At 60.2% G+C, this 27,067-nt stretch overlaps 1 protein-coding gene across 1 annotated transcript in view; it reads right to left on the bottom strand.

Annotated features, from left to right (window-relative positions):
• ADAMTS2 (ADAM metallopeptidase with thrombospondin type 1 motif 2) overlaps positions 1-27,067 on the bottom strand; it is a gene marked incomplete at both ends in the record, with an annotated part of 161,897 nt that overhangs the window by 10,309 nt on the left and 124,521 nt on the right. Inside the window, 12 exons of the mRNA XM_080699349.1 lie at positions 1,390-1,549; positions 2,981-3,147; positions 5,254-5,334; positions 6,387-6,510; positions 8,627-8,760; positions 9,719-9,894; positions 11,552-11,697; positions 12,912-13,025; positions 13,815-13,947; positions 14,121-14,264; positions 14,995-15,100; positions 17,556-17,712. Coding sequence (XP_080555475.1) covers positions 1,390-1,549; positions 2,981-3,147; positions 5,254-5,334; positions 6,387-6,510; positions 8,627-8,760; positions 9,719-9,894; positions 11,552-11,697; positions 12,912-13,025; positions 13,815-13,947; positions 14,121-14,264; positions 14,995-15,100; positions 17,556-17,712 — 1,642 coding nt within the window. The remainder of the gene's footprint in view (positions 1-1,389; positions 1,550-2,980; positions 3,148-5,253; positions 5,335-6,386; positions 6,511-8,626; positions 8,761-9,718; positions 9,895-11,551; positions 11,698-12,911; positions 13,026-13,814; positions 13,948-14,120; positions 14,265-14,994; positions 15,101-17,555; positions 17,713-27,067) is intronic.

Genomic DNA, 27,067 nt, shown 5'->3' with positions numbered 1-27,067 from the left:
CACCCACTCCCTCCCTCCACCTTGCCCTGTGTGCTGGGGGCCTGGCGTGGACCAGGAGGGGTGAGCACTGCCTGGGGCCCATGAGCCTCCTCCTCCTCCTCTGGTGGGTCTTGCCCAGCAGTTCTCGGTGGGGGAATGTTCTTCTCCGGGGTAACATCTGGGACACTTTTGGACACATCTGGGGCTGGGTACCCGTGGGCAGAGGCTGGGGCTGCAGCTGAACATCCTACAGTGCTCAGGGCGACCCACGGCGGGAAAACAAGACGGCGCCCGGCGTGTGCGTGGTAGGATACAGCCACAGCCAGGCAGCCGGGCCTGTGAGTCTGGAGACACCACAGGCAGTGGAGGACAGGGTGACCCAGGCTGTCCAGGAAAATCCCCCGTATGGTTTAGATAAGCGTCCCCTAAAGACGCAGGTGTTAACGGCTTGGTCACAGCCTGCGGGGCTGGTGAGAGGTAGTGGACCCTTTAAGAGGCGGAGCCTAGTGGGAGGAAGTTAGGCCACTGGGGCGTGTCCTAAAGGGGAAATCCAGTGTCTCCCCCTCACCCCCAGCTCCCCCACCCTGATGCCCTGCCCCACCCCAGGCCCAAGGTAGCAGGACAAGCGCTGAAGCCTCCAGACTGAGCCAAAGGAAACCTCTTGGCTTTGAGTTGATTACCTTGGGCATTTTGATATGGTAATGAAAAACTGACGAACAAGACATCGAAAGCTGTCCTGGGGATCCAGGGCTGAGCAATGGACATGGAGGGAGAGGTCGGCACCTTGCTGGGACCTCAGAGGCCACAGGGAATATTTGAGACTTATTTATTTATTTATTTATTTATTATTAATTTTCTTTGTGGTACTGGGGATTGAACCCAGGGGCATTCTACCTGTGAGCTACACCCTTAACCCTGGTTTTTATTTATTTTGAAACAGGGTCTCACTAAGTTGTGGAGGGCCTCACTGAGTAGCTGAGGCTGGCCATGAACCTGCGATCCTCTGGCCTCAGCTCACAAGTGTGAGCCCCTCAAGGACAGAGGGAGCTACTGAAGGTGTCCTGACACCAGGAAAGAACACAGTCCGATATTCCCTTTGAAAGGTCACTCTGGGACCAAGAGTGGGCCCAGAGAGACAGCGGGAGGCCGGTGCTAGGACCGGGCATGGTTGGGAAACAGGAACAGGTCCCAAAGACACGCAGGAGGGACCAGAGAAGGACATGCTGGTGAGACCCACCCGGTGGGTGGGTGGGTGCGGAGATGGGGTCCTGCAGGTGCAGTGGAAGGCCGGGCGTGGCCGCCCAGAACAAGGTCCCCCCACCCTCCGTGAGCTCTGCCTTGTCCTTCAGGGTAGCCCTGGGCATCTGAGGAGCTCAGTCCTCTTGTCACCGCCCAGGGCCCCACCCTCACCTCCGCCACAAGGCTTGGAGCAGGGGGACCACTTCTTCAGCGCCCACTCATGGTTCGCGGAGTCATCTTCCAGGACGTTATTGTGGTCAACGTTGAGCGAGTCTTCGTGGATCATGTATTTGTACGTCAGCGTGATGCGGGAGTCTCCCTCCGGGATAACCTGTGCCCGGCCCAAGATGGCAGTGAGCAGGTCTGCCTCGCCATCGAGCTTCCCCGGCAGCCAGCTCAGGATGGTAGCCGAGGGAGGCTTACTGTCCCTTCTAGTTACTCATGGAGTTGGATTCTACAGTCTCCAGAAACACAGAATCTGCAAATATCAAACTGCTCCCCCAGGGAACACAGTCATCCCCGGCTTATGTGGTTTGACTTAAAAACGTCTGCTCCATGACATCAGAACAGTGACGAGGTCTGGTGGGAACCACACCTCGGATGTGGAATGTGGGTCTTCTGTGAGTTAGACCTGGTCCAGTCCCCTCACAGCGCAGGGTGGCCACGGCCGCCACAGTCCCGGGAAACGTCCGCAGGGCGCTGTGCCGCTGAGCGAGGACGCACCTGGACAGGCGGGTCCCGCATGCTTTCAGCGTAGGCTGGGTTTGTGGGGCTGGAACGCACCACAAGCCCCGGGCCATCTGTAGAGGACTGGGTCCTGTGAGCCTCTGCTCAGCATTTTAATCAACCACTCAATACACGAACTTGTGTATGTGTGGTTCTGTGAAGGGCCACAAAGAGCCGCATGGACTGATCTCATGGTCATGGCAGGCACCGCGGCCCTCAGCACTCTGTGAACGCCCATCTGGGAGCTACAAACAAATCTGTGAATCGACAAATCTGTAAACGCAGAAGCCAATGCCAGGGGCTGACCGTACGTGTACAGGTGATTTTTTTCCCTTTGGTGGTACTGGGGTCAAACCCAGGGGCTTTTCACCTCTAAGCTACACCCCCAGCCCTATTCTTACTTTTTAATTTTGAGATAGGGTCCCACTAAATTGCTGAGGCTGGCCTTGAACCTGTGATCCAGCCTCCCAAGGACTGGGATGCCCAGCTCACCAGGGGCATTTCTGGTTGGTGACGAGTGCTGGCTGCAGGCAAGGTAAGCTTAGTGTCACCCACCCGGCCACAGGCGCATGCTGACACAGAGCTCTGGGGTCTGGGGATTAGCCCCAAGCCCAGTACGCTTCCCTCGGGAGAGGGCTTCCAGGGGACTGGAGAGTTCCCGTACTGTTTGAAGTTTTTTGACAAATAAAATATATCACATAATCAATTAAAAGTGATTTGGAAGCCCACCCCGCAGGATTCTCTGGACTCAGGAGCAGCCCGTGATCCTGGGCCCTGGGGTGTGGGCCCGTCTTGTTTGGAGACAAAGTCTGATGTGACCTGGCCTGGTCCCTGACTGGCTCCCTGGGTGCCGCGGGCTCAGCAGCCCCGCGTGAGCGCCGTGGATGGGAGCGGTCGGGCAGGGAGCAGGCCAGGCAGGCTCTGGCTCGTTTGTAGCTCTGATGCAGGTGGAGATGCGGGCAGCCCGCAGGCCAGGGGCCGTCCAGAGGCAGCCTGCAGGAGGCCTGGGCTCAGGCCCGCCCCGGCCGCCACTCACCAGCACGGTGACGGTGCCGCGGAGGGGGCCCATGGTCTGCAGCGTCTCCCGGCCCTCCTCGTCCCGGTACTCCCACTCCACGCCCATGGCGATGAAGGACCTGGAGTCGGGGTCCACGCGGTTTTCTTCGTTCAGGATGAACTTGCCCGACTCCAGGTTCTTGACGGCTGAGGGGGCAAAGAGGAGCCCCCAAGCCCCACAGTGACATGACATGACACGACATGAGGGCCCAGTCCTGCCCCTGCCCTGTGACGGGGTCTGTCTGCGTCGTGGATGCCCAGACCACGCCGGACCCCCATGGTGACTAGACTGCCCTCCACATGTCCCTGGCCGAGCCCCGCGCCCCTTCTGGCCCCCCTGCTGGTCCAGAGGCTCACAGGGTCCCTCCAGAGCAGCTCTGAGCCGTCAAAGCCCCCGGGGCAGCTCATTGGGTTTGGGTGAGGGTCCCCGAGGGCGCCAGTGGGAGGGGGTCCCGTGGGGGTCATGAGGGCATCAGGGACGTGCCCTTGAAAGGGACGGTGGGAGCCAGTCCACCTCTCCCCTCTATGCTGTGGTTCCAGATGTGAATGTTTAGCGTTTACCAGGTTGTGCCATCACTAGGGCCCAGGGAGTCCAGACAGCCTGCTTCTGGAAGCTCCTGGGCCCGGGCTCACCACACCAACCTTCTCTTTTCCCCTAAACATTTATGTATTGTGGTGCTGGGGACTGAACCCAGGGGGACGCTACCTCTGAGCCCCACCCCTAGCCCCCACCCCTACACCTGTTTTTAAATTTTGAAACAGGCTCTTATTAAGTTGTCCAAACTGGCCTTTTAAACCTGACCTTATCCTGTCTGAGCCTTCCAAATCCTGAGATTAGAGGTGTGCGCCACTGTGCCAACTAACCCTTCCCTCCCCCCTCAGATTTTGGTGCTGAGGATTGAATCCAGGGGAATTTTTCCTCTAAGCTACACCTCCAGCCCGATTGTATTATTTATTTAGTAGTACTGAGTATTGAACCCAGGGGCATTCTACCTCCAAGCTACACGCCCTGCCCTATTTTTTATCCTTTATTTTGAAACTGGGTCTCCCTAAGTTTTGGAGGGCCTCACTAAGTAGCTGAGGCTGGCTGAGAACCTGCGATCCTCCTGTGTCAGCCTCCCATCTACAGGATTCGAAGTGTGCACCACCACGCCCAGCACCTGCTGGACATGAGGACCCAGGGTGGGCGGAGGCTGGGGCTTCCCTCTGTGACGGCAGCGTGGGTGCAGCTGGAAAGGCGGCTCCCATCGGTGACCGGTCTGGCCAAGGCCCCACAGGCTCCCTGCTCTCCCCAAAGTGGCCGGGCCCAACTGGGAGTTGAGCTCTCAGACCACCAGGCCCCTGGACAGTCTGGGATGACCTGGCGTGTCTGTGGTGTGGAAGGCCGCCGTCCGGGTGAGCTGGGTGATTGTAGAAGGGATGGCGGGCAGGGCCTGGGTGAGAAAACCACTCCCCATACAAGTGCCTGCAGTCTCCATGTTCTGGGCAGAGCTGTGCTTTGGTGCCAGCAGGTCTTGAAGGCCTCTCTAGCACCTGTTCCCTTCTGCAAGAGGGGGCCTGACGTGGCGCTGTAGAAGCCCCTGACCCAGCAGGGCCTCCAGGAGACAGGACTAAGTGGGACCCAGAAAGGGGTCAGAGACTTGTCCAGGGCCATGGCCCCGGGGACCCCTTCTGGGGCGGGTGCTCCTGGTGCCCAGGGAGCACCACATTATGTGGTGGGAGGGGCACCCAGAGCTGAGAACAGCCACGCTTTCGAGGATGCTAGAAATCTCTATTTTAGGTGAAACCTCTTGAATTTAAGATTAAAGGGCTGGGGGGGGAGCAGGTGTAGCGCTGTGGTAGAAGGTGTGCTTAGCATGTTCAAGGCCTGGGTTCAGCCCCCAACTCCAAAATAAACAAACAAATAAAGAAATAAGCAAATTGAAGTTCCTCTGCACACAGTTTGTGGCTGGCTCTGGTGCCCCGGCTGCTGAATGTGGGGACGGGCTGTCCAGGACCTTGCTGTAGGCAGGTCCTGCCGGCCTTCTCGAGGGCAGGGGGCCGGCCACCCTTCACAGCCTGGAGGTGCAGCTTGTCTTGGGCAGCTGTCCCTCCTGGGCCATTGCTGGGGAGTCCCGACGCCTCACCCCGGCTTATGCCCTGGGAGAGGAGCCCAGGAAGCCCAGTGGGCAGGAGGGAGGGTGTGACCCTGGCCTCGCCCCGCCCATCCCGGAAGGGTCAGAGGCGATGCGGCGTGGGCGGGCTGAGACTCACCCAGGTGGTGGCTAGTGGCGTCTGCCTCCTGGATGAGCAGGTGCCTGGCCCCCGCAGGGATCTCAAACATCTTGATGTAGCCTGGGGGTGGGGTGTGGATGAGAGTGGAAGGGGCCGCTCGAGTGGACGCCAGGCGGGCTCCGCCGGCCCGTGCCCTCCGCACCGCCCATCCGGGGCCTCTGCCTGGGCTCTGGCCACCGGCCCAGCGAGGGCCAGCAGGGCTCTGGACAAGGGCAAGGCCACAGCCCAGGCTCAGCGGTGCCCCTCCTGCCCCCCTGCCGCCCTTCAAACCTCAAGTGCCCCTCGCAGCAGGCCCAGCGCCGAGCACCCAGCCCCAGCCCCAGCCGAGACCGTACATTTGCCCTGCAGCCTCAGAGAAGCAAAGCCGGCTTCTTCCAGGGGCTTCTCGCCTGGAGGCCAGCACCATGCTTCTTGGAACCTCTGGCCACCAGAATTGTGAAGCAGAAGAACCTTTACTCTATAAAACACCCTGCTTCTGGCATTCTATTACACACACCAGAGAGGACAGAGGCTCATGCGGAGGGTCCCAGAGCCACTTCCATTGAGACTGTGGTCCCTTCCGGTTTTGTGTGCTGGCACTGAAGGGTGGTGGGGACGGTGGGCGGAGGCCTAGTGAGTGGTTGTTCCCCACTCGGGCTTTCTCTCTTGCCCTGTGCCCCTCCCTCTCACACACGCCTACCACTGTGGAGTCATCGATCAAGAGGTCGCAAGGGCCTGGCCCTGCCCAGAGCTGGCACCCTGCCACATGGACTTTCAAAAAGCTACACAAACCTTTTTCTTTATAAGTTATCTGGCCTCGGGTATTTTGTTATAGTAATGAAAAAAATGGCCCAATGTGCCAGGAGCCTCCAAGTTCCCTCCCCCCTCCTGTGGTCCTGGGAGATAGGCCAGCGGTGTCCCCTGCAGCCAAGCCCAGGCCAGTCCTGCGGACAGTCAGCCGGGGGAGAGAGAGGGAGGGAGCAAGGGACAGGCAGGAGGTGGTGCCCTCCACAGTCCCCAACCGCTAGCAAGAGCCTCGGAGGCCAGCTCTGCCTTCCCTGTCCTGCCCCTCCCTGCGGCCTGCGCCATTTTCCTCTCCCACAGCCAGGGGCGCCTGGCCAGGCGGGACTCACCGGGCTTTTTGGGCGAGCGGGTGAAGGTGCCCTTGACCACTTTGCAGTGGCTGTTGTCACCGCCGCACACGCCACACTTGTCCTCCTGTTTGCTGGAGCCAACCACTCCGTCGCAGCCCACCTTCTGCAGGGAGAGGGCAGACGCTGGAGCCGCCCTCCTCGCCCCCCACGGCCAAGGTCCCGCAGCGGGGGCACTCGCAGTCCCTGCCCTCAGACGTCCTTCCGAGGTCAAGTGTCAGAGAGGTGCAGCCCATGGGGAGGGGTTAACGGCCGCTTGGCCTGTCCCACCCCGAGACACTACACGCGGCGCATCGGCCTGTGCCCTCAAGTCGAACACGCACTGTTCTCATCCTTCATTATTTCTTTTTTTTTTTTTTTTGGTGGTACTGGGGTTCCTGGAAGCCCTTCTACCTCTGGGCTACACTCCCAGACCTATTTTTACATTTTTATTTGGAAACAGGGTCTCATAAGCCAGCGCGCGCGGCTGGCTTCGAACCTGCGTGATCCTCCTGTCTCTGCCTCCCAAGCGCGGGGATTACAAGCGTGCCCACCACGGCCGGCATCTTTCATTATTTCTGAAACCAGGATGTAGCTAAGCAAGTCAAAGGGCTCTTGCCTGCCACCAGAGGCGCGCTAAGACGTGGCGGCGGGGTCTGCGCAGCTGCTGGGCGGGGCGGCAATGCTTGCAGTGCACCCCGAGGCTTTAGGTGCTGGAAGCTCGGTCCCCAATGTGACGCTGAGGTTGTGGTTCCTTCAGGAAGGGGGTCAGGCCACGGGGCATTGCCCCCTTGGTACTGGGGACTGAACCCAGGGGCCTTCTGTGATCTGGAAGTAAGGGCTCACTGGGTGCTGTGGGCCTAAGCTGTGAGGCTGGCCTTGAGCCTGCGATCTTCCTGTCTCCTCCTGAGGCTGGGGTGGCAGGTGTGCCCGCCACGCCCCGGGGGTTCACGCTGGTCTCTGGCGAGTCAGTTTCCCGCTTTCCTGAGGCCAGGCCTCCGCTGGGCCTGGCCTCCCTGCCCTTGGAGGTCTCCTTTCTGCTTTCCTTTATGTTAGGACCCAACTAACGAGACCTCATCAGAGCCGAGCCAACAGGACCAGTCTCAGGCTCCCACCGGGCGAGGTGGAGAGCTAAATAGCTCTCCTTTCTTTATAGAGCAGCCTTGGGCGGGTCGTTATAGCAACAGAAAACGGACAAAGGCTGCTTGGGTTCATCTCAGGTGGTCTTCCAGGTGGCCAGGCAAGCACCATCTCTGGCGTGGTGAACGTCTGCCTTTGACTCGTGCCTGAGAATCCCAAGGTACTGTTTAGTGTTGGTGCTCGGTACCTGAACTGAGGGGCAACGTTACTAACACTTCAACCGTGTAGAAACGTGAGAGGCCTGGCTCCTCCTGGCCTGGAGCCCTGCAGGGAGCCTGGGGACACGGAGGCAGGAGGCGCAGGCCAGGCTGGCCACAGCCCCCAGGGCCCTGCGCAGCCATGCTGGCCCTCGGCAGTGACAGAGCCCCACAGCCGTGGCCCCGGGAGGTGCATGGCTCAGATTCTCCCTCCAATCTGCATCCCTCTCTGTCACGGTATTTATATTTATTTATTTATTATTTTTGCAGTCCTGGGGATAAAACCCAGGGGCATTCTACCTCCGAGCTATACTCCCAGACCCCCCTTTTTTATTCTCTGAGTTGCAGAGGCCTCGCTAAGTAGCTGAGGCTGTCCGTGAACCGTGCTCCTCGGGTCTCAGCCTCCCGGGTGAGCCAGGACGTTCCACAGGTCAGTGCGTTTTCAACTTGGGACATTTTCAACTTACAATAGGGTTACTGGGCAGAAACTCCGCCATGAGTCTAGAAACATCTATAATCATAAAGATGGAGTGGCGTTTCTGCAAACACAAACCACTGAAGCCCAGGGGAGGACGTCCTTCCCAGGGAGGGCTGCCCAGCGCTCCGCGGTGCGAGAGGACCCCGCGCTTTGTGGGGTGCAGAGCAGCCTCACGAGGGCCTCACGAGGCCAGCGGTGGGTCTTGCCCTCCGAAATCACCCAGGTTGCTCATAAAAGCCCATGCTCCCGGCTACCCTCAGGAGCCCCGGAAGGGACATCTTCAGTGAAGTCCCCGAACTCCACACACACCTGTCACACTGAGACCCCTGATACAGGAGGGGCAGCCACACTGCCGCGAGCCCGCAGACCGCAGCCCATGAGTTTCTGTCCCAGGGAGAGGAGCTGGGCAGGCGGGCCGCGGCACTCACCCTGCACTCGCCGCGCACGCAGAGGCTGAAGGCGTCCTTGTAGGAGCAGCGCGTCCCGTCGTGCACCATGCGCTTCATGGACACCACCTCCCGGGTCTCCTTCGACTCACAATACAGGTGGCACCTCTCCTTGGCTGGAAGGAAGTGGCAGGCGGCGGTGAGATCGTGCGGGAGAGGGTCTCTTAGAACTCCTCGGCCCCATGGAGCCCGCCCCGGGCACACGGGACACGGAGGTCAAGGGGCAGGCGGGGCGGCCTCCTGCCGCCTGGGGCGCTGCTGGACCTGAAGGTGCTGCCTCGGTGGAGCCACAGCCAGGCCCGGCACAGCTCATCCCTGTGCCCCACACGGAGCGGAGACCCTGGGCTCTGCAGAGGCCCACGGCTGTCTGCCGGGTCTCCTGCCAAAGCGCCTCCTCAGCCAACCTCTGAGGCCCCAGTCTGAGCCGGTGCTCTTTGAGTCAGTATCGGGTCTCTGGCATCGTCCTGCTCAACATTTATCTCAAAAGAGGGGAGGACCCCACAGGGCTGGGTGTGCTGGCACACGCCTCTCATCCCAGGACTTGGAGGCTGAGACAAGAGGATCGCAGGTTCAAGGCCAGCCTCAGAAACTCTGCAAGGCCTCTGCAACTTAGTGAGACTGGGCTTCAAAGTAGAAAATATAATAGGGCTGGGGTGTATCTCAGAGGTAGAAAGCCTCTAGGTCCAATCCCCAGGACCACACACACAAATATATATACAGGAGGTGTGTGTAGGTTACATGCAAATGATGCCGTTTTATAGAAGGGATCGGGGCACTGTAGATTTTGGTTTGCTGGGTGGGGTGTCCCGACCTTCGGGGACACCAAGGGACAACCTGGCACTACTGGAATTTCAGTTTCAAGACTCCGTAAGTGCCTTTTAAAACCTAAACCAGTTCAAGCCATCCTTTCTGGCACTTGCCGCCCAGAGCGCTAACTAAGGAGACAAGAAGGGGTCTGCGTGGTGGTTGCTGGGCCAGGTCCCCAGCCTCGTCCACCAGGTGGCGCTGGCGGGAGCCAGGCGGCCAAGGAGCAGGCTCAGAGGCCCAGGTGGGCCGGGGGCCGTGGGAGCTCACCGTCCCGGTGTTCGTGGGGCAGCCAGTGGTGCTGGGCGTCGCCGTGCTGGAAGTACAGGTCCCACTGCCGGCACTGCTCCTCGCGGAAGTCGGCCAGCGCATCAGGGCAGTCCTGGGTGCCGCACAGCTGGAAGTCGTAGGCCAGGCCCGAGCAGGTGCGGCCCCCGTTGGCTGGGCTGCAGGGGAGAGACGGCCCTGGGCTGGGACGTTTGGGGGATCCTGGAGCCCCAGCTACGGGCTGCAGACCCAGCCCTGCCGTGTCCCAGCTGCAGGACCAGGCCTCAGAGACTCCCTCCCTCCTGGGCTCTGGGGCAGAAGGCATCCCTGCCCTCTGCCACACCCGGGCCTGCAGGTGATGGCGCGGCGGGGACTGGGTGCTTAGACACTGCCTTCCCTGCTGGACCTCAGGCCCAGGGTGACAAGGGCTGGCTGGCTGGGCCCTGGGTTTGTAGGGCTGAGCCTGCCATGCCCTACAAAACATCCAGGCGGTTCTACCTCGTGGGATCCCAGGCCTTAAGCTGGTGACCCCTGTCCGGCGTGTGACGGATCCTCCGCCTGGCGGGGTTTGCGCCACATGGGAGAGTCCCGGCTGCACATTTATAACTTCTGCATAGAGTGAAGGCGGCCGCAGGCCCAGGCCGCCACTGCCCCTGGGGGCTCTGACCGCAGCACGCCCATCTCTTGCCAACGCAACTGCAGGAGCCTTAGGGCTGCCCGAGGGGGCAGAGGTCCCTCCTGCCTCTGCGTCCAGCCAGAACGAAGCTGGAGCCCTGGGCAGGCGGGGCCTCCAGCCCGGCCGGGGTGGCAAAGGCAGCCGTGCCTAAGACGGCAGCAGTCCCCTGCCGGGCCCCGGGGCGCCTACACTCGCCATGGCTGTGCACACTGACCTCTGGTTGCCGGTGGCCAGTTCAAGGCCTGGCCAGAGGGACAGTAGAGGTCAGGGACACAGCACAGGAACGGCTCAGTGCCGGAGCACAAACAGCCTGGATGTGCCCGCGGCCGCCACCAGCCCAGGTCTGGCCCAGTTTGGAAGCTGGGAATCTGTTTATGTTTTTATGTGAAATTCCAGATTTTCAGTATTTTCAGTTAAATAAAAAAATTGCTAAAACACTGGGGACAGTTGGGTACGGGTTCGGTGGTGCACACCTGTTGTAATCTTGGTAGGTGGGGAGGAGGGAGGCTGAGACAGGAGAATTGCAGGTTCAAGGCCAGTCTCAGCAACTTAGCAAAGCCCTATTTCAAAATAAAAAGGGCCGGGCATGGAGCTCCCAGGTAGAAGGCCCCTAGGTTCAATCTCTAGTACCTCCTCCAAAGGATAAGACATTGGACAGGCAAAACCCAGTAAGACAGAAGACGCACTGTTCGTCCACGCGGCCGCAGCCCAGCCCCGGTGGCCCGTGGAGAGCCAAGGCAGGCAGACCTCGGGCAGGTTCTGCTGCCGCTCTGGGCTAAGGGCCCGTCCCTGCCCCGCCTCCCCTCCCCGGGGTGCCCGCAGGGCCAGCCTCGGGGAAGAGTCCAGGAGAGCGGAGGGGAGGCTGTAATCTGAGGAGGGTTAGGGGCGGGGCGCCTGGCTGGTTTTGGGGGGCCCTGCGGTGCTCTCCCCAGGAGCCTGGGCGGCCCGTCTTGACCCTGCTTCAGGCCTGATTGCAGATAGCGCGCTACCGAGCTACGTTGCCCCTGGGGGGGCCCCTGGCTTCCCATCGGTCCACCTCCTTTCCTCCTGACCTGCCCGGGAGGACACAGGAGCCCTGTGCAGGGCGTGGACCCGGGCAGCCGTGTGGTGGGGCCGCTGCGAGGGACTGGGGGCGCCGGGCACGGGTCGGGGCCACTCACGGCGGGTTGTCACACTGGCGGGTCCTGAACTTCACCCCGGTGCCGCAGGTGCGGGAGCAGGAGCCGAAGGGCGTCCAGGCGCCCCAGCTGCCGTCGCGCTTCAGGATGTCGGGTGTCAGCCAGATGCAGTGTCCTTTGAAGCAGTGCTGGAAGACGGAGTCACGCCTGACCCGCCGCTCCGGCCCGTGCACGCCCGCTCCAGGGGAACAGAGCCCCCGGCGCCGGGCCTCTCTGCGTCCAGGCTGCGCGGTGGAGCGGCTTTCTCCTCAACCATCTGCCGCGGACCAGGCCCAAACCTCGGAACCGTGAGCCCCAGAGGACGGCTCCTCCTCCAAGCCATGGGTGCCGAGAAGCTGGCTAGCCCCTTTGAGGGCGAAGGGCACAAGGCCCCGGGGGTGCAGGCCCGCCAGGGCACAGGTGACTGAGGGATGGGCTTCCCCAGCCACGCCCGCAGCCGCCGCACTCCGCAGCCTTTCTTTTCTTTTTCCATTTTCAGTACTGGGTACTGAACCCAGGACAGTCCACCTCTGAGCTACAACCCCGGCCCTTTTTTTGTTGTTGTTGTTTTTGCGGTACGGGGGATGGAACCTAGATGTATTCTACCCCCAAAACTACACCCCTAGTCCTATTTTTATTCTTTATTTTGAAACAGTCTCACAGAGTTGTAGAGGGCCTCACTAAGTAGCAGAGGCTGTCCTCAAACCATAACCCTCCTGTCTCAGCCTCCAAAATCCTGGGATTACAAGCGTGTGCCACCACGCCTGGCTAACATCAGCATTAAATTTTTTTTTATTTTTTATTTTTTTGCAACAGGGTTTCCCTAGAGGCTAGCCTCAAACCCGTGATCCTCCTTCTCAGCCTCCCAGCGCCAGGGTTGCAGGCGCGGCCCCGCCTGGTTGACCACATTCTCCCCCCTTGTCTTCTGTTTGTGGTGCTGGGGTCGAACACAGGGGCGTTCTACCTCTAAGCTAAACCTCAGCCCTACTTTATTTTTACTTGGAAACAAGGTCTTACAAGGTAGCCGAGGCTGGCTTGGAACCTGCGATCCTCCTGTCTCAGCCGCCCAAGTGCTGGGCTCCAAGTGGAGGCCGCCACGCCGGCGCACCGGGCCTGCTTTGTCCAGGGGAACGTGCCCATCTCTTAGCTGGAGCCTCCCGCCCAACACCTTTTTAACATTTTTAATTTTTCGTGGTCCTAGGGACTGAACCCAGGGGCAGCCCAGCTCTGAGCTATGGCTCCAGCCATCTGTGCTGGTGTAGGGCTCATGGGCCCCCGGGCCCTGCCCCGCAGACACCAGGCCCCACCCTGGCCACCCGGGGCCCCCCAGAGCGGCGTGCCCCAGGCCCCGAGGCTGACCCACCTTGCCGGGTGCACACATGGTCCCGTCCAGGGGAGGGCCCTTCTTGGTCTTGCAGAAGTACGGGTTGTCAGGGTGGCTGCACCACAGCTGCTTGCAGGGGTCGAAGGTCCGGAACTGCAAGGGAGCCCACCGCTCACCAGGCGGCCCCCGCCCGGCCCCGCTGCACACATCGCTGTGACCTCCAGCTCCTCCCCTCCCGCTCCAGGACAGGTGGCCGGGAGCCCAGGGCCCTACCTTGAAGGGCCCTCACCGCAGGCCTCATGAGGGTGGCTGCGGTCTCCCTGCCAGGCACCCCACTCCCTAAAGCCGGCGAAGCCCGCCCTTCTCCGCTTGGCCTCGTTCCCTGAGCCTTCCTGGGCTTTGGGCTTCCCACGCCCCCTCCTGTACCCCAGCCCCACGCGCGTCCTGCGTGGCTCCGGCTGGCCCCTGGCCGCTCGGCCCGGGCTCTGCACCTGGGAGGTGGACGACTCGGCTCACTCTCCGGGTGTGTGTGTTACTGGGGTTGACCCAGGGGCATTCTACTTCTGACCTCTGGGAGCACCCTGGCCCTATCTTATTTTGTAATTTTGAAACAGGGTCTCACTAAATTGCAAAGGGCCTTGCTAAGTCACTGAGGCTGGCCATGAACCCGTGATGCCCCGTCTCAGCCTTCCAAGCTGGTTACAGGCGTGCGCTCTTCACCCGCCTGGCTAGCCCGCCCGGCGCTGGCCTGATGCACCTGCCGCACCGGTGCTGACCACCGGGCTCCTCTAGGGGCTGCGCCACGGCTGTCCTGGTGAGCGACTGGGTGCTCCCAGCCTGTGTGCGCGAGTCCTCCCCTCCCCTCCTCCTGCGGGAAGCCCTCCCGATCCAGCAGGCTGAGGCGGCTGCTGCGACAGGTGCCCTCTCCCGCCGCACACTCACCGCGGTGCACGTCATGTACCCCAGGCCGAAGTCGAAGCGGCACTGCTCGTTCATGGAGTAGTGCAGCCCCGGCAGCTGCGGCAGTGCCGGCCAGTCGTGGGCGAAGGGGTCGTCCCGCAGGCAGTCGTAGGAGCTGTGGGCACACGCGGGCGCCGGCAGCCTCAGCGGGGCGGCCGGGCCCTGCGGCCTCCGCGGTGCAGGGTACCAAGGCCGGGGCCGCGCGGTGCGCACCCGCTCCCACCCTGGGGCCAGCGGGGCGTGCCGAGCCCGCCCTCGGGGCCACGGGAGAGCCTGGCGGGCACTCACTGCAGGTAGCGGCCGAGCTCCTGCTGGCTGCAGCGGGACCAGTGGAAGCGGTGGAAGGCGGCCTGCACCAGCGGCGCCATGATGCTGCCCAGCCGCACCTCGTCCCCGCAGCGGTTTCCCTGCCCGTCGTGTTCCATGCCCAGCCTGTGTGGAGCGAGAGCGGCTGGGCCCTCGCAGGCCCTGCAGCGGCCTCCCCAGCCCCAGCCAGCCCATGCTCACTCCCCACAGCTGGTCTGTCTGTCTGTCTGTCTGTCTGTCTCTCTCGTGCTGGAACTGAACCCAAGGGCGTTCTAGCTCTGATCTACACCCAAAGACTTTTGAATCAGAGTTGCCAAGAGTCTCGCTAAGTGGCCGAGGCTGGCCTCGAACCTGCGATCCTCCTGTCTCAGCCTCCCAAGTACTGAGATGAGAGGTGCATGTCACAGCCCCGGCTCCATCTGCCAGATCGTAAGCCAGACTGGGCAGTCCCCCCAGCCCGACCCCAAGAAGGGCCTCAGAGTGTGAGTAGGGGCAGGCATCTGCGACCCCAAGCGAGTGTCCCAGACGCTGACCCTACACACCCGCGGGGGGTGGGGGGGCCCAAGCCCCAACAGCCCTTCTCCTTCCCCAGGATGGCGGCTCCAGCAGACCCAGCAAAGCGGGTCCCGCAGAGCCTCGGCGGTCATCTGTGAGGTGGGCTGGGGAGCTCGCCCGCCCCAGAGCTCGAGGGAGACAACAGCCCAAGGCCCAGGCATCCCCTGGACGTCCCTCAGCAGAAGGCCCCAGCCCGCGCTGCAGTGCAGGGGGCGGGCCCTACCCCCGGGCGGCTGGGAGGGGCTGGGTGGGCGGCCTCTCCGGCCCCACCGTCCCGCACGAGGGTGGCCCGGCCACTTACACATGGCCGGTCTCGTGGGCCACCACAAACGCGGAGGAGAAGCCGTCCTCGTGGTTGAGGGTGCAGCTGCGAACTGGATGGCACATCCCAGTGACGGGGGCGTAGCCTGGGGAGACAAGCCGGTTCTAGCCCCGCCCTGGGGCGCTGTTCCCCAGACCCGCCAGGGCTGCAGCAAGCCCTGGGCGGTCCCCGCCGCTGGGGGACTTCTGGCCCAGGTGCTGCCCGCCGGCCACCTCGCGGCCTGCCAGAAGGGAAGGACGTCCCCGTGGCCTGGGCTGTGCTGGCGTCTGACGAGCCTGTTTAAATAAGAGTGAGGGCACTTGGGCCTTTTCCTCCTGGGACAAACGGGATGCCTGCAGATCCGGGGGACTGCTCCCGAGCCAGGCCCCGGGCAGACTTGGAGGTGCCCGCAGAGCTGCCCCGCGGACTCCACGCTCATCCCGCGCAGCTCTGCCGGACGTCAAGGCGTGTGGAGGAGTCTGATGAGCTGACCGCCAAAATCGCCAGCAAGGTGTCTCCATGACCTGCCGGCCGCGCTCTGGAAGCCGTGGATGGCGTCGCACCTCCCGGGGAGCTCCGAGTCCCCTAGCTGTGCTCTTTCTAGTTCTTGGGCTCTTTGCTTCCTTTCAGGGTTTGCCTTTTAGCTCCAGTTTTTGAAGTTTTTATCTATTCCTCATAGCCTTAGTTCCATGAAGACTCTGTCCCTGAGCGCTTCGCACCAACGCACTCTGAGCGTGCGGGTGGGTCTTCTCAAACGTTCTGGGAGCGCCGCTTTGTAAGGTCTTCTTTTCTCTTCTTTTTTTGGTGGTACTGGGGTTCCTGGAAGCCCTTCTGCCTCCGGGCTACACTCCCAGACCTATTTTTTTAAAAATATTTTTATTTGGAAACAGGGTCTCCTAAGCCAGCGCGGCTGGCTTCAAACCTGCGCGGTCCTCCTGTCTCCGCCTCCCAAGCGCGGGGATGATGAGCGTGCCCGCCGCGCCCGGCTGAGATGTTCTTTTCCGTCTCCTACATGTCCTCTGCTTTCTCTGGCGCCTGTCAGCCTGTCGTTTTATCTTCCTTCCTGGTCCATCATGAGGTTAGGTTTGGCTTTGTGTTTCCCCGTCTACTCTAAGCGCCCCCATGTCTCATAATCCTCGGTTGCCTTCCACACTGTGTGTCTATGTAGGTGTGTGTGTGTGTGAGTGTGGTCCTCTGAGCTAGACGCCCAGCCCTGTTTTGTTTTGAAACAGGGTGTAAATTGAAGAGGGCTTTGTTAAGTAGCTGAGGCTGGCTGAGAACCTGTAATGCTCCGGTCTCAGCCTCCAAGTGCTGGGCTGACAGCGCGCCCGCTGCGCCCGGCTGCTCTTATCCGAGCCTCCTGCTGCTGTTGGTTAACTTGCTGTACTTTCTCAAAGTCCTTTCAGTATATGCATACACGATGGGCCTTTCAGTCCTTTTTCCCAACAAAGGCACATCACGCTATCTCCAGCAACCTAACTGTTAACTTGGTTACATCCATGAGTAGTGATAGAGCAGAAATGTCTTCTGTTTCACCCACTGCTTTTCTTGTACCCGCGGGTTGTGCATAGGCATACGGCTGAATTTCCAAACATACAGGATTTCTTGTCTTTCTTTCCAAGTGTGGTCAGAGAACACACTCTGTGTGACTGTTTACATTCTGTGGAGACCTCTCTGTGGTCCTGCGTAGTCTGCTTCCATGTCTTTCCTTCTGGTTCTGGGGATGGAACCCAGGCTGTAGGACGGACCGTCCTCACACGTCTGGCACACGTTCTACCAGCCGATGTACGCCCGGCCTGTCTTGGTCAGCTTTCATGTGTGTTCATAAAGAATATGAATTCTCTAATGGCTTGGTGTAGGGTTCTACATACACTGACTAGGTCAGGTTGCTCAATCCAATCTTTATCTCTGCCGATGTTGTATTCTGTTGTTCTGTTAATCAGTTACTAAGAAGACTGTCTTCACATTTTTTTTTTTTTTTGTGGTGCCGGGGTTCCTGGAAGCCCTTCTACCTCCGGGCTACACTCCCAGACCTATTTTTACATTTTTATTTGGAAACAGGGTCTCCTAAGCCAGCATGTGCGGCTGGCTTCGAACCTGCGCGATCCTCCTGTCTCTGCCTCCCAAGCGCAGGGATTACAAGTGTGCGCCACCACGCCCGGCTTCACATCTTTTTGATTGTAGACTCACTGAGTTCTTTTTTAGATCCATCAGTTTTATATAGTTTGAATTTCATGTACAAATCTGTAAGCTTTTACCTGTGGCAACTTATTCAAATTTTTGTTTTAGAAACCAGTGGAAGCCTGTGACCCCAAGACCCACACTCAGCCACTGTCTCACAGTCGGACTGCCAGGCCCAGTCTCTGTCTATAAAAGTCTTCCTTGGACAGCAGAGGCCCTGGCGGTTTTCCGAGGCCAGGAGGTTGTAGTAACGACCCAACAGTCACCAGGTGCATGGCCACAGCACCACCCGCCCTGACACGCCTCCCTGGCCTGGGCCCTGCGTGGCCGCTGGCTGCCTCCTGCCCTGTGCCCTCAGTGCCCCGCGGGGTGAGGCTCACCTTGCATGCCCGAAGGCCCGAAGTCCTGCCTCGTGAGGAAGATGGCATGGTCGTGGTACTCATCATGGCCCGTGTCTGGCTTCTGCTGCAGGTATGCCCAGCGGCACACGTTCTCCAGGCTCTGAGAGGGGTTCCCAAGCTCGATGAGGCTCATGGACTGCAGGGGTGCAGGAGAGACGGGAGAGAGGATGGGGTCGGGTAGACAATTCGGGGCTGGGCCGGCCGCAGCGGTGGCAGACGCCACCTTTGAGGACAGATGTGGGTGGCCCTAAGTCCCCTGTCCACCGCTCTCAGGGCCCACCTGCCACTTGGTGTCATCAAGGTTCCCGGTCACACACACCTGCACGCGTGTCCACGCAGTCACCACGTGCCAGGCCCTGAGAGGAGAGGCAGGTTCCAAGGCCGCTGGGCCCCATCACTCCCTCGCCTCCAGGAGCCCCTGCGTTTTCCTGGGCCCGCCCCATGCAGCCCTGGCCACGTGGGGGCAAGCGCAACGTGGACCTCGCCCCCACGCACCCCTCGCTGGACAGATGCAAACTCAGCGGAGGAAGAGAAATGCAGCCGCGCAGCACAGGAGGCAGAGAAAGCCGGGGGCAAGTCAAGGAGCCCGGCAGCGAGGTGGGCGTGAGCCCAGTGCCTCGGCCGCCGCCGCCCTTGGCCACGTGGGCCTGGCACGCTCTCGCAAGCTCCGGGTGCACCCACACCTGGAGCTGGCTATACGTGGATACCTAGCAGATTACCCCAGATGGAATATTCTACAAAATCCAAACACTGGCCCGTTCGTTGGTGCACACCTGCAATCTCAGTATTTGGGAGGCTGAGACAGGAGGATCACAGGTTCGCGGCCAGCCTCAACTGCTTAGTGAGACCCTCTACAACTTAGTGAGACCCCTTTTCAAAGTAAAGAATAAAATAGGGCTGGAGGTGTAGCTCAGAGGTAGAATGGCCCTGGGTTCCATACTAACCAGTGGAGGGTTAAAAAAAATTCAAACACTGATCATCTCATGGTCAAAAACCCCAAAGCAGGCCGGCCGGGCGTGGAGGCACACAGTTGGAACACTTGTAACTCAGGAGGCTGAGACCGGAGGATCGCGGTTCACGGACAGCCTTAGCTACTTAGTGAGCCCTCTGCAACTCAGTGAGACCCCTTTTCAAAGTAAAGAATAAAAAATAGGGCTGGGCGTGGAGCTCAGAGGTTGAATGCCCCTGGGTTCCACACCCAAAACCGCAAAAAAAAAAAAAAAAAGAAAGAAAAAAAGAAAAAGAAACATGTGAGTGATCGATAAATAAGGTGTGGCGGGTCCCAGATATATGCGTGAGTCCGATATAAGGATGCCAAAAGTCTTTATTCGTATGCGAGTCGGCCGCCCGCCCCCGGGCCCGCGGGGTGAGTGAGCGCACGCCTGTCTGTCTCTGTGTGTCTGTGTGTCTCTGAGGTAGCAGCGTCTACCTTAAATGGAGGGGAGTGGTCTCCTCTGTGGGAATCACGGAGCTCTGCCTCCTGCCTTCCGGCCCCGCCCCCCTGCACTGGCAGGGGACTCAGGCCTTTCAGTGGGCAGCTTCTCTGGAGCCTCCAGCTCCAGGTCTCTGTCCAGATGGCCACTGTGCTGACGGTGGAGCCTCAGTCTCGGCTGAAGGATCTCCTCGCGTGGTCCCAGCAGGCCGGCCCATACACGGCGGCTCCCTCAGTCAGACTGAACCATGGGAACAAGAGAACGCATGTCCAGGATGGGAGCCGTGGTCTGTGCAGGGCCAGTCCAGCCCGGTGCAGGGAGGCCCGGGTGAAGTCCAGGACACAGGCTCCCCGAGCATTCGGAGGGGCTGCCTGCCACAGGCGCTCCTTCTGCCAGGGCACGGTGGCACATGCTTGTAATCCCAGCATTCGGGAGGCTGAGACAGGAGGATCACAGTTCATGAACAGCCTCAGCTACTTAGTGAGGCCCTCTGCAACTCAGTGAGACCGTTTCAAATTAAAGAATAAAAAATAGGGCAGAGGGTGTAGCTCAGAGGTCGAGTGCCCCTGGGTTCCATCCCCAGTATCAAAAAAAAAATAATAATAATAATAAAGAAATCCCTTGTTGGTGAGATTGTCCCTCCAGCCAGGAGAATCCACAGGGACCCTTCCTCCTGGGGGTCCGCAGATGGAGCAGCGGCGAGTCCCAGGTGGCCAATCGGCAAGTCTCGAGTTTACAAAGACTCGACTTAACAGGAATGTTGGCGTGGATAAAAATAGACTCTGTGGGCAAAACAAACCATGTCTCCCAGGCCACCAGGTGAGAGCCCAGAACAAGGCCCAGCCTCGCCCGGCGGACACTGGCCGGCCTCCTCCAGATGCCCAGCCCCTCCTGCTCCCCAGTCCTCGGCCCCTCCTGGCCACAGCCAGGGTAACTGATTGGAGTATTGGTTGTGTTTTGTGCCGCCTTGGTTTTGTTTCTGGCCGCTTGCTGTCTCGGCCCTCAGGCCTGTGCTGCAGGGTCCCTTGCGGTGCTCTAGGCTCCTGGGCAGACTCCGCAGGAGGGGGGCAGTAAGTGAGGGAGCCTGGGGGCAGGACTTCAGAAAATAGGCCCTGTGCTGCACCCTGCAGTCCTAGGTTGGGGTGCGGGGCACCCCAAGAAGCCAAGAAGAGGGCCTTTCAATATTTAGGCCTCCTGTGGCTCAACCCGTCATTGGGAGTGTGTGTGTGTGTGTGTGTGTGTGTGTGTGTGTGTGTGTGTGTGTGATTAGGGATTCTACCAGGGCGTTCTACCTCCGAGTTACACCCCGGGCCCTTTTTATTTTCAAGCAGGGTCTAAGTTGCCTAGGGTCTCACTAAGATGCTGAGGCTGGCTTGAACCTTCGATCCTGTCACGGCCTCCCAAGCGCTGGGATCACAGGTGTGCACCTAGCACCCGGCCGGTCGCTGGGAAGTGGGGGGCAAAGCCCACGGGGACTGGCTCAGGACCCCAGCGGACGCTGGCACCCCGGGATGCTCAAGGCCTTCTGTAAAGTGCTGTGGTGTTCGCAAAGAAGCTCCGCGCGCCCTTCCACATCCTTCAGAGTATTACAAATGACCACAATCCCTAATTCAGTGTAAATGTTATGCAAGTATGGCTGTACTGCCTTGTTTAGGAAATACGAGGAGAAAAGGCTTGTACACTGCAGTACAGGTGTAATCTGCTCCCCTGCACCCGGTACTCGGCTGAACCCGCAGACGCAGATCCCCCTGAAGGGAGGGCGGCTGGGCCCCCCACCCTCCTGCGACACCCCAGGGCGCTCAAGGTCTGGCCTATCTCAGACGGGCACAGAAGAGCCAAGGGGCAAGACTGTGTCCTCAGCGGACCTTCTGGAGCATTCGAGAGGCTGCGGGCGCCCAAAGGTGAGCCTGTGGCCAGACGCCAACCCCGTGCTCAGCAGCAAGTGCGGCCAGAGCACTTAAAAGAGCCGGCCCTGGTCAGTGACGAGGGGCGAACCGCGGAGGGGCAGCCAGGGTGGCTGCTGCTGGTCTGGCTGCAGGCAAGGTCAAAGAGCAGCCGGCTCAGGCGCGTTCGTTGGTCCGTCCTTCCTTCCTTCTGTCCTTCCTTCCTTCCTTCCTTTTTTTTTTTTTTTTCCAGTACTAGGGGTAGAATCCAGGAGCATTCTACCTCCGAGCTCTACCCTCACCCCTATTTTTTATTCTTTATTCTGAAACAGGGTCTCACTGAGTTGCAGAGGGCCTCACTAAGTAGCCGAGGCTGTCCGCGAACCGCGATCCTCCAGTCTCAGCCTCCCGAGCACTGGGATGACAAGCGTGCACCACACCCGGCCGGCTCTCAGTTTCCAATCATAGGTGGCAATGGAGGCGTGGAGGCAGGCGTGGCGTGCGGGGACCGCAGTGCTGGGGATGGGTCGCGGCGACCGCCTTTCTCGCCTGGTTTGCCCACTTGGTGAGAGCCCAGCAGCTCCTGCACTTCTTGGGGTGCACCCCTCAGGGGCTGACCAGCTGCTCTGCTGCGAAGCCCAGGGCGGCCTGGGACCCCAGGTAAGTTGTTGGGTGGAGGTTCACAAGGGCTGAGAGGTGGCCAAAGCAGGAACAGGACACACCAGGAGAGGTGCAGGCGATGGGGAAGCCATCGCAGAGGTCCCCCACCCCCGGGGTCCTGAGACCCAGGCGGCTCCAGGCCTGCGCGGAACAGAGGCAAAGAAAGGTGGCCGGCCAGCAGGTGGCGCTGCTGCCACAAGACCCGCAGGCCCGGCACAGCAGGGCGGGGCGGGTCCCTCCAGATCCCTGAGATGGGCGCAGCTCCCTGCAGGGGCTAGGTGCGCGGGCCCTCTGGGGTCCCACCCTAAGTAGACCGGCACAGGAAGCTGTGTTCCAGGCTCTGCTCTCTGACATTCCTGCTGCTCTTGGCTGGAGGATTAACTAGATTATTTCTGGTCTTTCTTCAGTCAAGGGGATAGGAGGTCATGACCAGCCGCCAGTCTCTCCACAGCCGCACTGGCACACAGCAGCTCTGCAGGCTGGTGCCTGAGTCCAGGAGCCCACCGGCCACACGTCCACCCGGGTATGGGCAGGGGGCAGGCGGGGCCCACCCGGGGCTGGGGGCCTGGTACGGGCCTTCATCTGCTCTGTGCTCCTAGAAAAGTGACCTCTCCATCTGGACTCCCCAGAGCCAAGCAGGCACCACCATCCGCACAGTGCAGGAGAGACGGTCAGTACCCACGAGTCTCCCTGTCTGCCCTGATGACGGGGACAATGAAGATGGTCAGTCCTGGGGCAGCCGGCCTGCACCTGCAAGGCTCATGCTGAGGGGATGTGGCTTCCGCTGGTGCCAGAGCGGTCTCAAGATGCCCTGGCCAAGCCGGGCGTGATGGTGCATGCTTGCGATCCCGGTACTCGGAGGCTGAGACAGGAGGATCGCAGGTTCATGGCCAGCCGCAGCTACTTAGGCCCTTTGCAACTTAGCGAGACCCTATTTTAAAATGAAGAATAAAAAATAGGGCCGGGGGTATAGCTTGGAGGTAGAATGTGCCTGGGTTCAATACACAGCACGAAGGAAGAGGAGGAGGAGAAGCCGTCACCCTGGCCAGAGGGCCTGAGGCCAGCCTCCCAGACCTACACAAAAGAGGACCGTGAAGGTCCAGGGTGGGCTGGGCTGGCTTCTGCTGCTCAGCTGCCGCGGGCCTGTCTGTGGGGAGGGGCTGGGAGCACGCTCACAAGACACCAAGACGCACTGCAGGTTCCCAAGTAGGAGGCTGGAAGCCAGTAGCGCCCTCCCTGGTTGTGACAATGGAAAGTATTTCCAGGCTTTGTGGAGCCTTCCCCAGGGCAGGCAGTCTCACCCTTGGCTGGGAAAATTTGGCAAAAGGGAATGCCCGCTGGCACGAGGGGCCTGGAGCCTGACGCTGTGCCTCCACCCAGGAGCGGGTGCTCCGTCCTTCCAGGAGTCCCAAGGTGCCCCTGCGCCTTCTGGCCCGGCAGATTGCTCTCCCCAGAGCCGGCGTCCTCAGGGGGGATGATGACCGGGCCCCGCTGTCCTACCATCCTGGGGGAGGCTCCGCAGTCCCAGGGCACACCCGGGACACAGGATGGCACCGAGCCCCATCCGTAAATATGCTTTCCTACGTGTGCCTGTGGCGAGGGCCATTTACCAATTAGGCACACAAGAGGCTACGGAGACTCAGTAATAAAACAGAACAATCTATCGTCATGAGAGTTATGTGGTGGTCTCTCTCTACAATTTGCAGACCTCTGCTGACCAGGGGCCACGGTAATTGGAGAGCTTGCAGGTAACGCGCAGTCCACTCTGAGCCCAGGACTTGGGAGGCTGAGATGGAGGATCACAGGTTCGAGGTCAGCCTCAGCAACTGAACAAGACTCAGCAACTTGGTGAGATCTTGTTTCAAAATAGTAAATAAAAGAGGGCTGAGGGGATAGCTCAGAGGTAGACTGCTCCTGGGTTCAACCCCCCCAGTAGCAAAAATAAATAAAATAATAAAGAGCTGGGGGTGTCGCTCCGAGGTAGAACAGCCCTGTGCTCAGGTGGCCAGTACCACACCAGGAAGGCGGGCAGGCAAGCCTGAGGGGCAGTCAGCCCCCGTCATACTGTGAGGCCCAGCCACCAGGCCGCCGAGGAGCCAGCCCTCACCAGACACGCAGCCCGCTGGTGTGCAGTCGTGGGCTTCCTGGCCCCGGGAGCGGCCAGCAGCATGTTTCTGTTTAGAAACAGCCAATCTGAGGTGCTTTTCTTAGAACAGCCCCAGTGGACGGAGACCTCCCGGGGCAGTATCTGGCCCCAGAGACTCCTGGTCCTTCTCTGGGCCTGGGGCATCTGGTCAGGGGTGGGCCAGAAGCCACTCGGAGGACACTGGGCGACCCCGCCTCAGGGCCGGCTCCCAGCCTCCCACCCGCAGGCGGCCTCGCCCAGGCACCGCCTTCCCGCCTCCCGCAAGGGCTCGGACCTGCTGGACCTGCCTAGGTCCACCGCCCGCGGCCGGAGGATGCGGCCAGCACGGCGGGCGCCGCGTCCTGACCTGGCCTTTCCCGAGGCGCCTGCGTCTTTTTCTTTCTTCCTGACTGTCCCCACGTCTCTGGTTTCCATTTGCTTTGATTTTCACAATCCCAGGAAATGTTTAAGATGGGAACGGTGGGGTAGCTTTGGTACCTCCTCAAAGAATGGGCTGCAGAGCGGTTGCTATGTAACACTCCAGCGAGCCCGCCCGCGGCGTATTGTGGGAAATAAGATAATCTCTTTTCTTCTGCTTTTTTTTTAAGAATTGGATAAAAATGTTGTTTTAGGAAAAACTTGTGATAATTGAGGTTTCTCATAAGCTGGAAGACAATATGTCACTCGAGGGAGCATGACCAATTTCACCCCTGCCGGAGCCGACAGGGCCATGGCCGCGAGGGGTGCTGGGATTCAGCCACGCCTAGCAGCCGCGTGAGGATCTGGTTACCTGGGCCACTTTTCTGCCCAGCCGGCTATGACCTACTGCCCCGCAGAGCTCACCTTGACCTGGCTGGAGCAGCTTGGTTTTCTCATGTTTAAATTCTTCCAGAGACGGAGGCCTCACTCCCCAGCAGGAGTCCCGACAACACACCTTAATTTCAAGGTTTCACCTTCCCCCAGAGCCCTGACTAGAAGTTCCAGCCCTGCGTCCCCCCACGACCAGGCAAAGCCATGGCCTCCGTGGGGGACACTGTCCTCTCCCCTCCGTCTCCTGCGACGTCACCTTCCTAGCCGCTCCGCCCAGGCTGGTCCCGCCTCGGCCGTCCTCGGTGGTGCTAGCCAGGTCTGGTTTACTGCCCTGCCCTCCTGGCCAGAGTCCTGACCATGGTGCATCCTCAGGCGTGGCAGGGTAAACCCCAGAGGCCGCTCAGGTCACAGGACCTCCGGCCGGCTGCATCCTCGGAGGCTGCGGGGACACGGGGCACAGACACAGGGCCTCTCCGGCCGTCCAAGTGTCAAAGGTGTTGCCGGTGGACACAGACACGGTCCCCACAGAGAAATACAGAACTTAGAAGCTCTTATAAGCAAGTGGATGGAGCGAGCTTACTGTGAAATTTATGAAATTCAATCGTAAAAAACAGGACAGGTAGGATTTCTTTATTATTTCTTGGGGCTTGACACGTAGGCCTTCGGCAGTTGCTCATCTGAAGGGCACTTGACATGTCCAGGTCTGTAGACGTGATCCGACGGGGCTCTCCAGGGAGCGCCCAGCCCTGCCAATGTCTCCTTTAGAGCCCTTCGCTGGGTTCATACCCGGTTGACCTGACGGCCGTATCCTCGCGGCTCGTAGACTTCAATAGCTCAGTGTCATTTGTCTTGTACTTACCACACGGTGATTAAACTTACCGTTGACGCGTCGTGATTCCTTATTTATGATGCTCGGTAGCCAGGCTGCTGACATCCATCCCGCGTCACCTGTGGGCGGGGCGCTCTCAGCTGCCGACTTTATTCACGGTTCTGCCTGTCCTGCCACCGGTGTGTGGAGTCATTTTAATCGTTTTTACTTTGCAAGATGGTGGGCGTGAGCCTCTCTGTCTTGCTCCTGGTCCTGAACGCTCATGTTTCTTCTTTTCTTTGTTTTTGGCGGTACTGAGGATGGAGCCCAGAGGCATTTGACCTCCAAGCTGCACCCAGCCCTATTTTTTATCCTTTATTTGGAAACAGGGTCTCACTGAGTTGCAGAGGCCTCACTAAGTAGCTGAGGCTGGCCGCGAACCGCGGTCCTCTGTCTCAGCCTCCGAGTGCTGGGTGAAAGGTCTGAGCCGCTGCCCCGCAGGGGGAGGGACCAGAAGCCCAGGAGGCAGGAAGGACCCGCCTCCTGACCTCGTGAGAATTCTGTGTTTCCCACGGGTGGGGTGACCGACCCCTCCTAAAAGGAAGGGTCCTCTCCGTCCCAAGCAGGCAGCCAGAGACAGGCGAGAGAGACACCCAGGGATAGACAGACGCGCGGGAGCGGGCGATGGCGGGCGGCCGACTCTGGACGAATAAAGGCTTATGGTGGAATTTATACCTGGCTTCCCGCGTATCTGTGAGCCGGAGGGACCTGCCGCACTTTATTTATTAATCACTGGGATGATGAGCGTGCGTCACCGCGTGTGGCTGACTGCTCATGTTTCTAAGTAAACCTCAGAATCATTTCAAATTTCCAGTTGTTAGGGGCCCTGACTCTCCAGCCTCTCCTGGGGAGGCGTGGCCGGGTCTCCCTGTGCCCCTCCTCTCCCCCTCCCCAAAGTGTCCTTTCCTTCCTGTAGGTCTCAGCCATTCCTGGTTTCTGGTTACTATAACACAGAGCTCATCCCTCCCCATCACCCACGCCCAGGGTGGCACAGGCTCCCACGGGAGCTACTGACTTCCGCACAACTATCTTATACAGCCGTGCACCACACAGCGCCCTACGGCCAGCAACAGCCCGCGCAGACAACAGTGCCGGTGACCCGAGGTCTGCGCAGCAGCGAAATCCCAGTGATGCCTTTCTTGGAAGCGTCCTCGTCCTCAAGCGCTGCACGACCGTGTCTGTGCCCGTCACTAAGCTTCTTGTTAATAACTCTCCAGGTTTCGCAGTGGATTCGTGCTGGAGACTGAACCCAGGAAACCCCACCTCCAGCCGATTTTTATTCTTTATTTGGAAACGGTCTCACCGAGTTGCAGAGGCCTCAGTAAGTAGCGGAGGCGGTCCGTGAACCGCGGTCCTCCGGTCTCAGCCTCCCCAGAGCTGGGATGACGAGCGTGGCCACCGCGCCCGCTGCAGGATGCTCTGGGCTTCCTCGGCGCGTCGTCCATGGCGACTCTGACTTGGGCTGCTCTTCTCTGATGTAGTTTCATGTCACGTAAGCCTGCTTGGAGTCTCCAGGGCCACAACGCGCTCACAAAGCTTCCTTTCCAGTCTCCCCGCCCCTGCCCCCAAGGCAGCTTTCCCAAAGTGAGTGGATTGCAGGAGGAAAAGGGTTCCGCTGAGAAAAGGTTTGAGAAACGACGCACAGGGTGCTCTTGGGAGCTGCTGCTGCTGCTGTCGGGCGCCTGAGCGCCGTCCGCCCCGTTAGTGCCTGT

This window comes from Muscardinus avellanarius, assembly GCF_963383645.1.
Source record: "Muscardinus avellanarius genome assembly, chromosome: 7".
NCBI classification, from domain to species: domain Eukaryota; kingdom Metazoa; phylum Chordata; class Mammalia; order Rodentia; family Gliridae; genus Muscardinus; species Muscardinus avellanarius.
The sequence above is the reverse complement of the archived record's forward strand: the minus strand, read 5'-3'. Positions and strand labels throughout refer to the sequence as shown.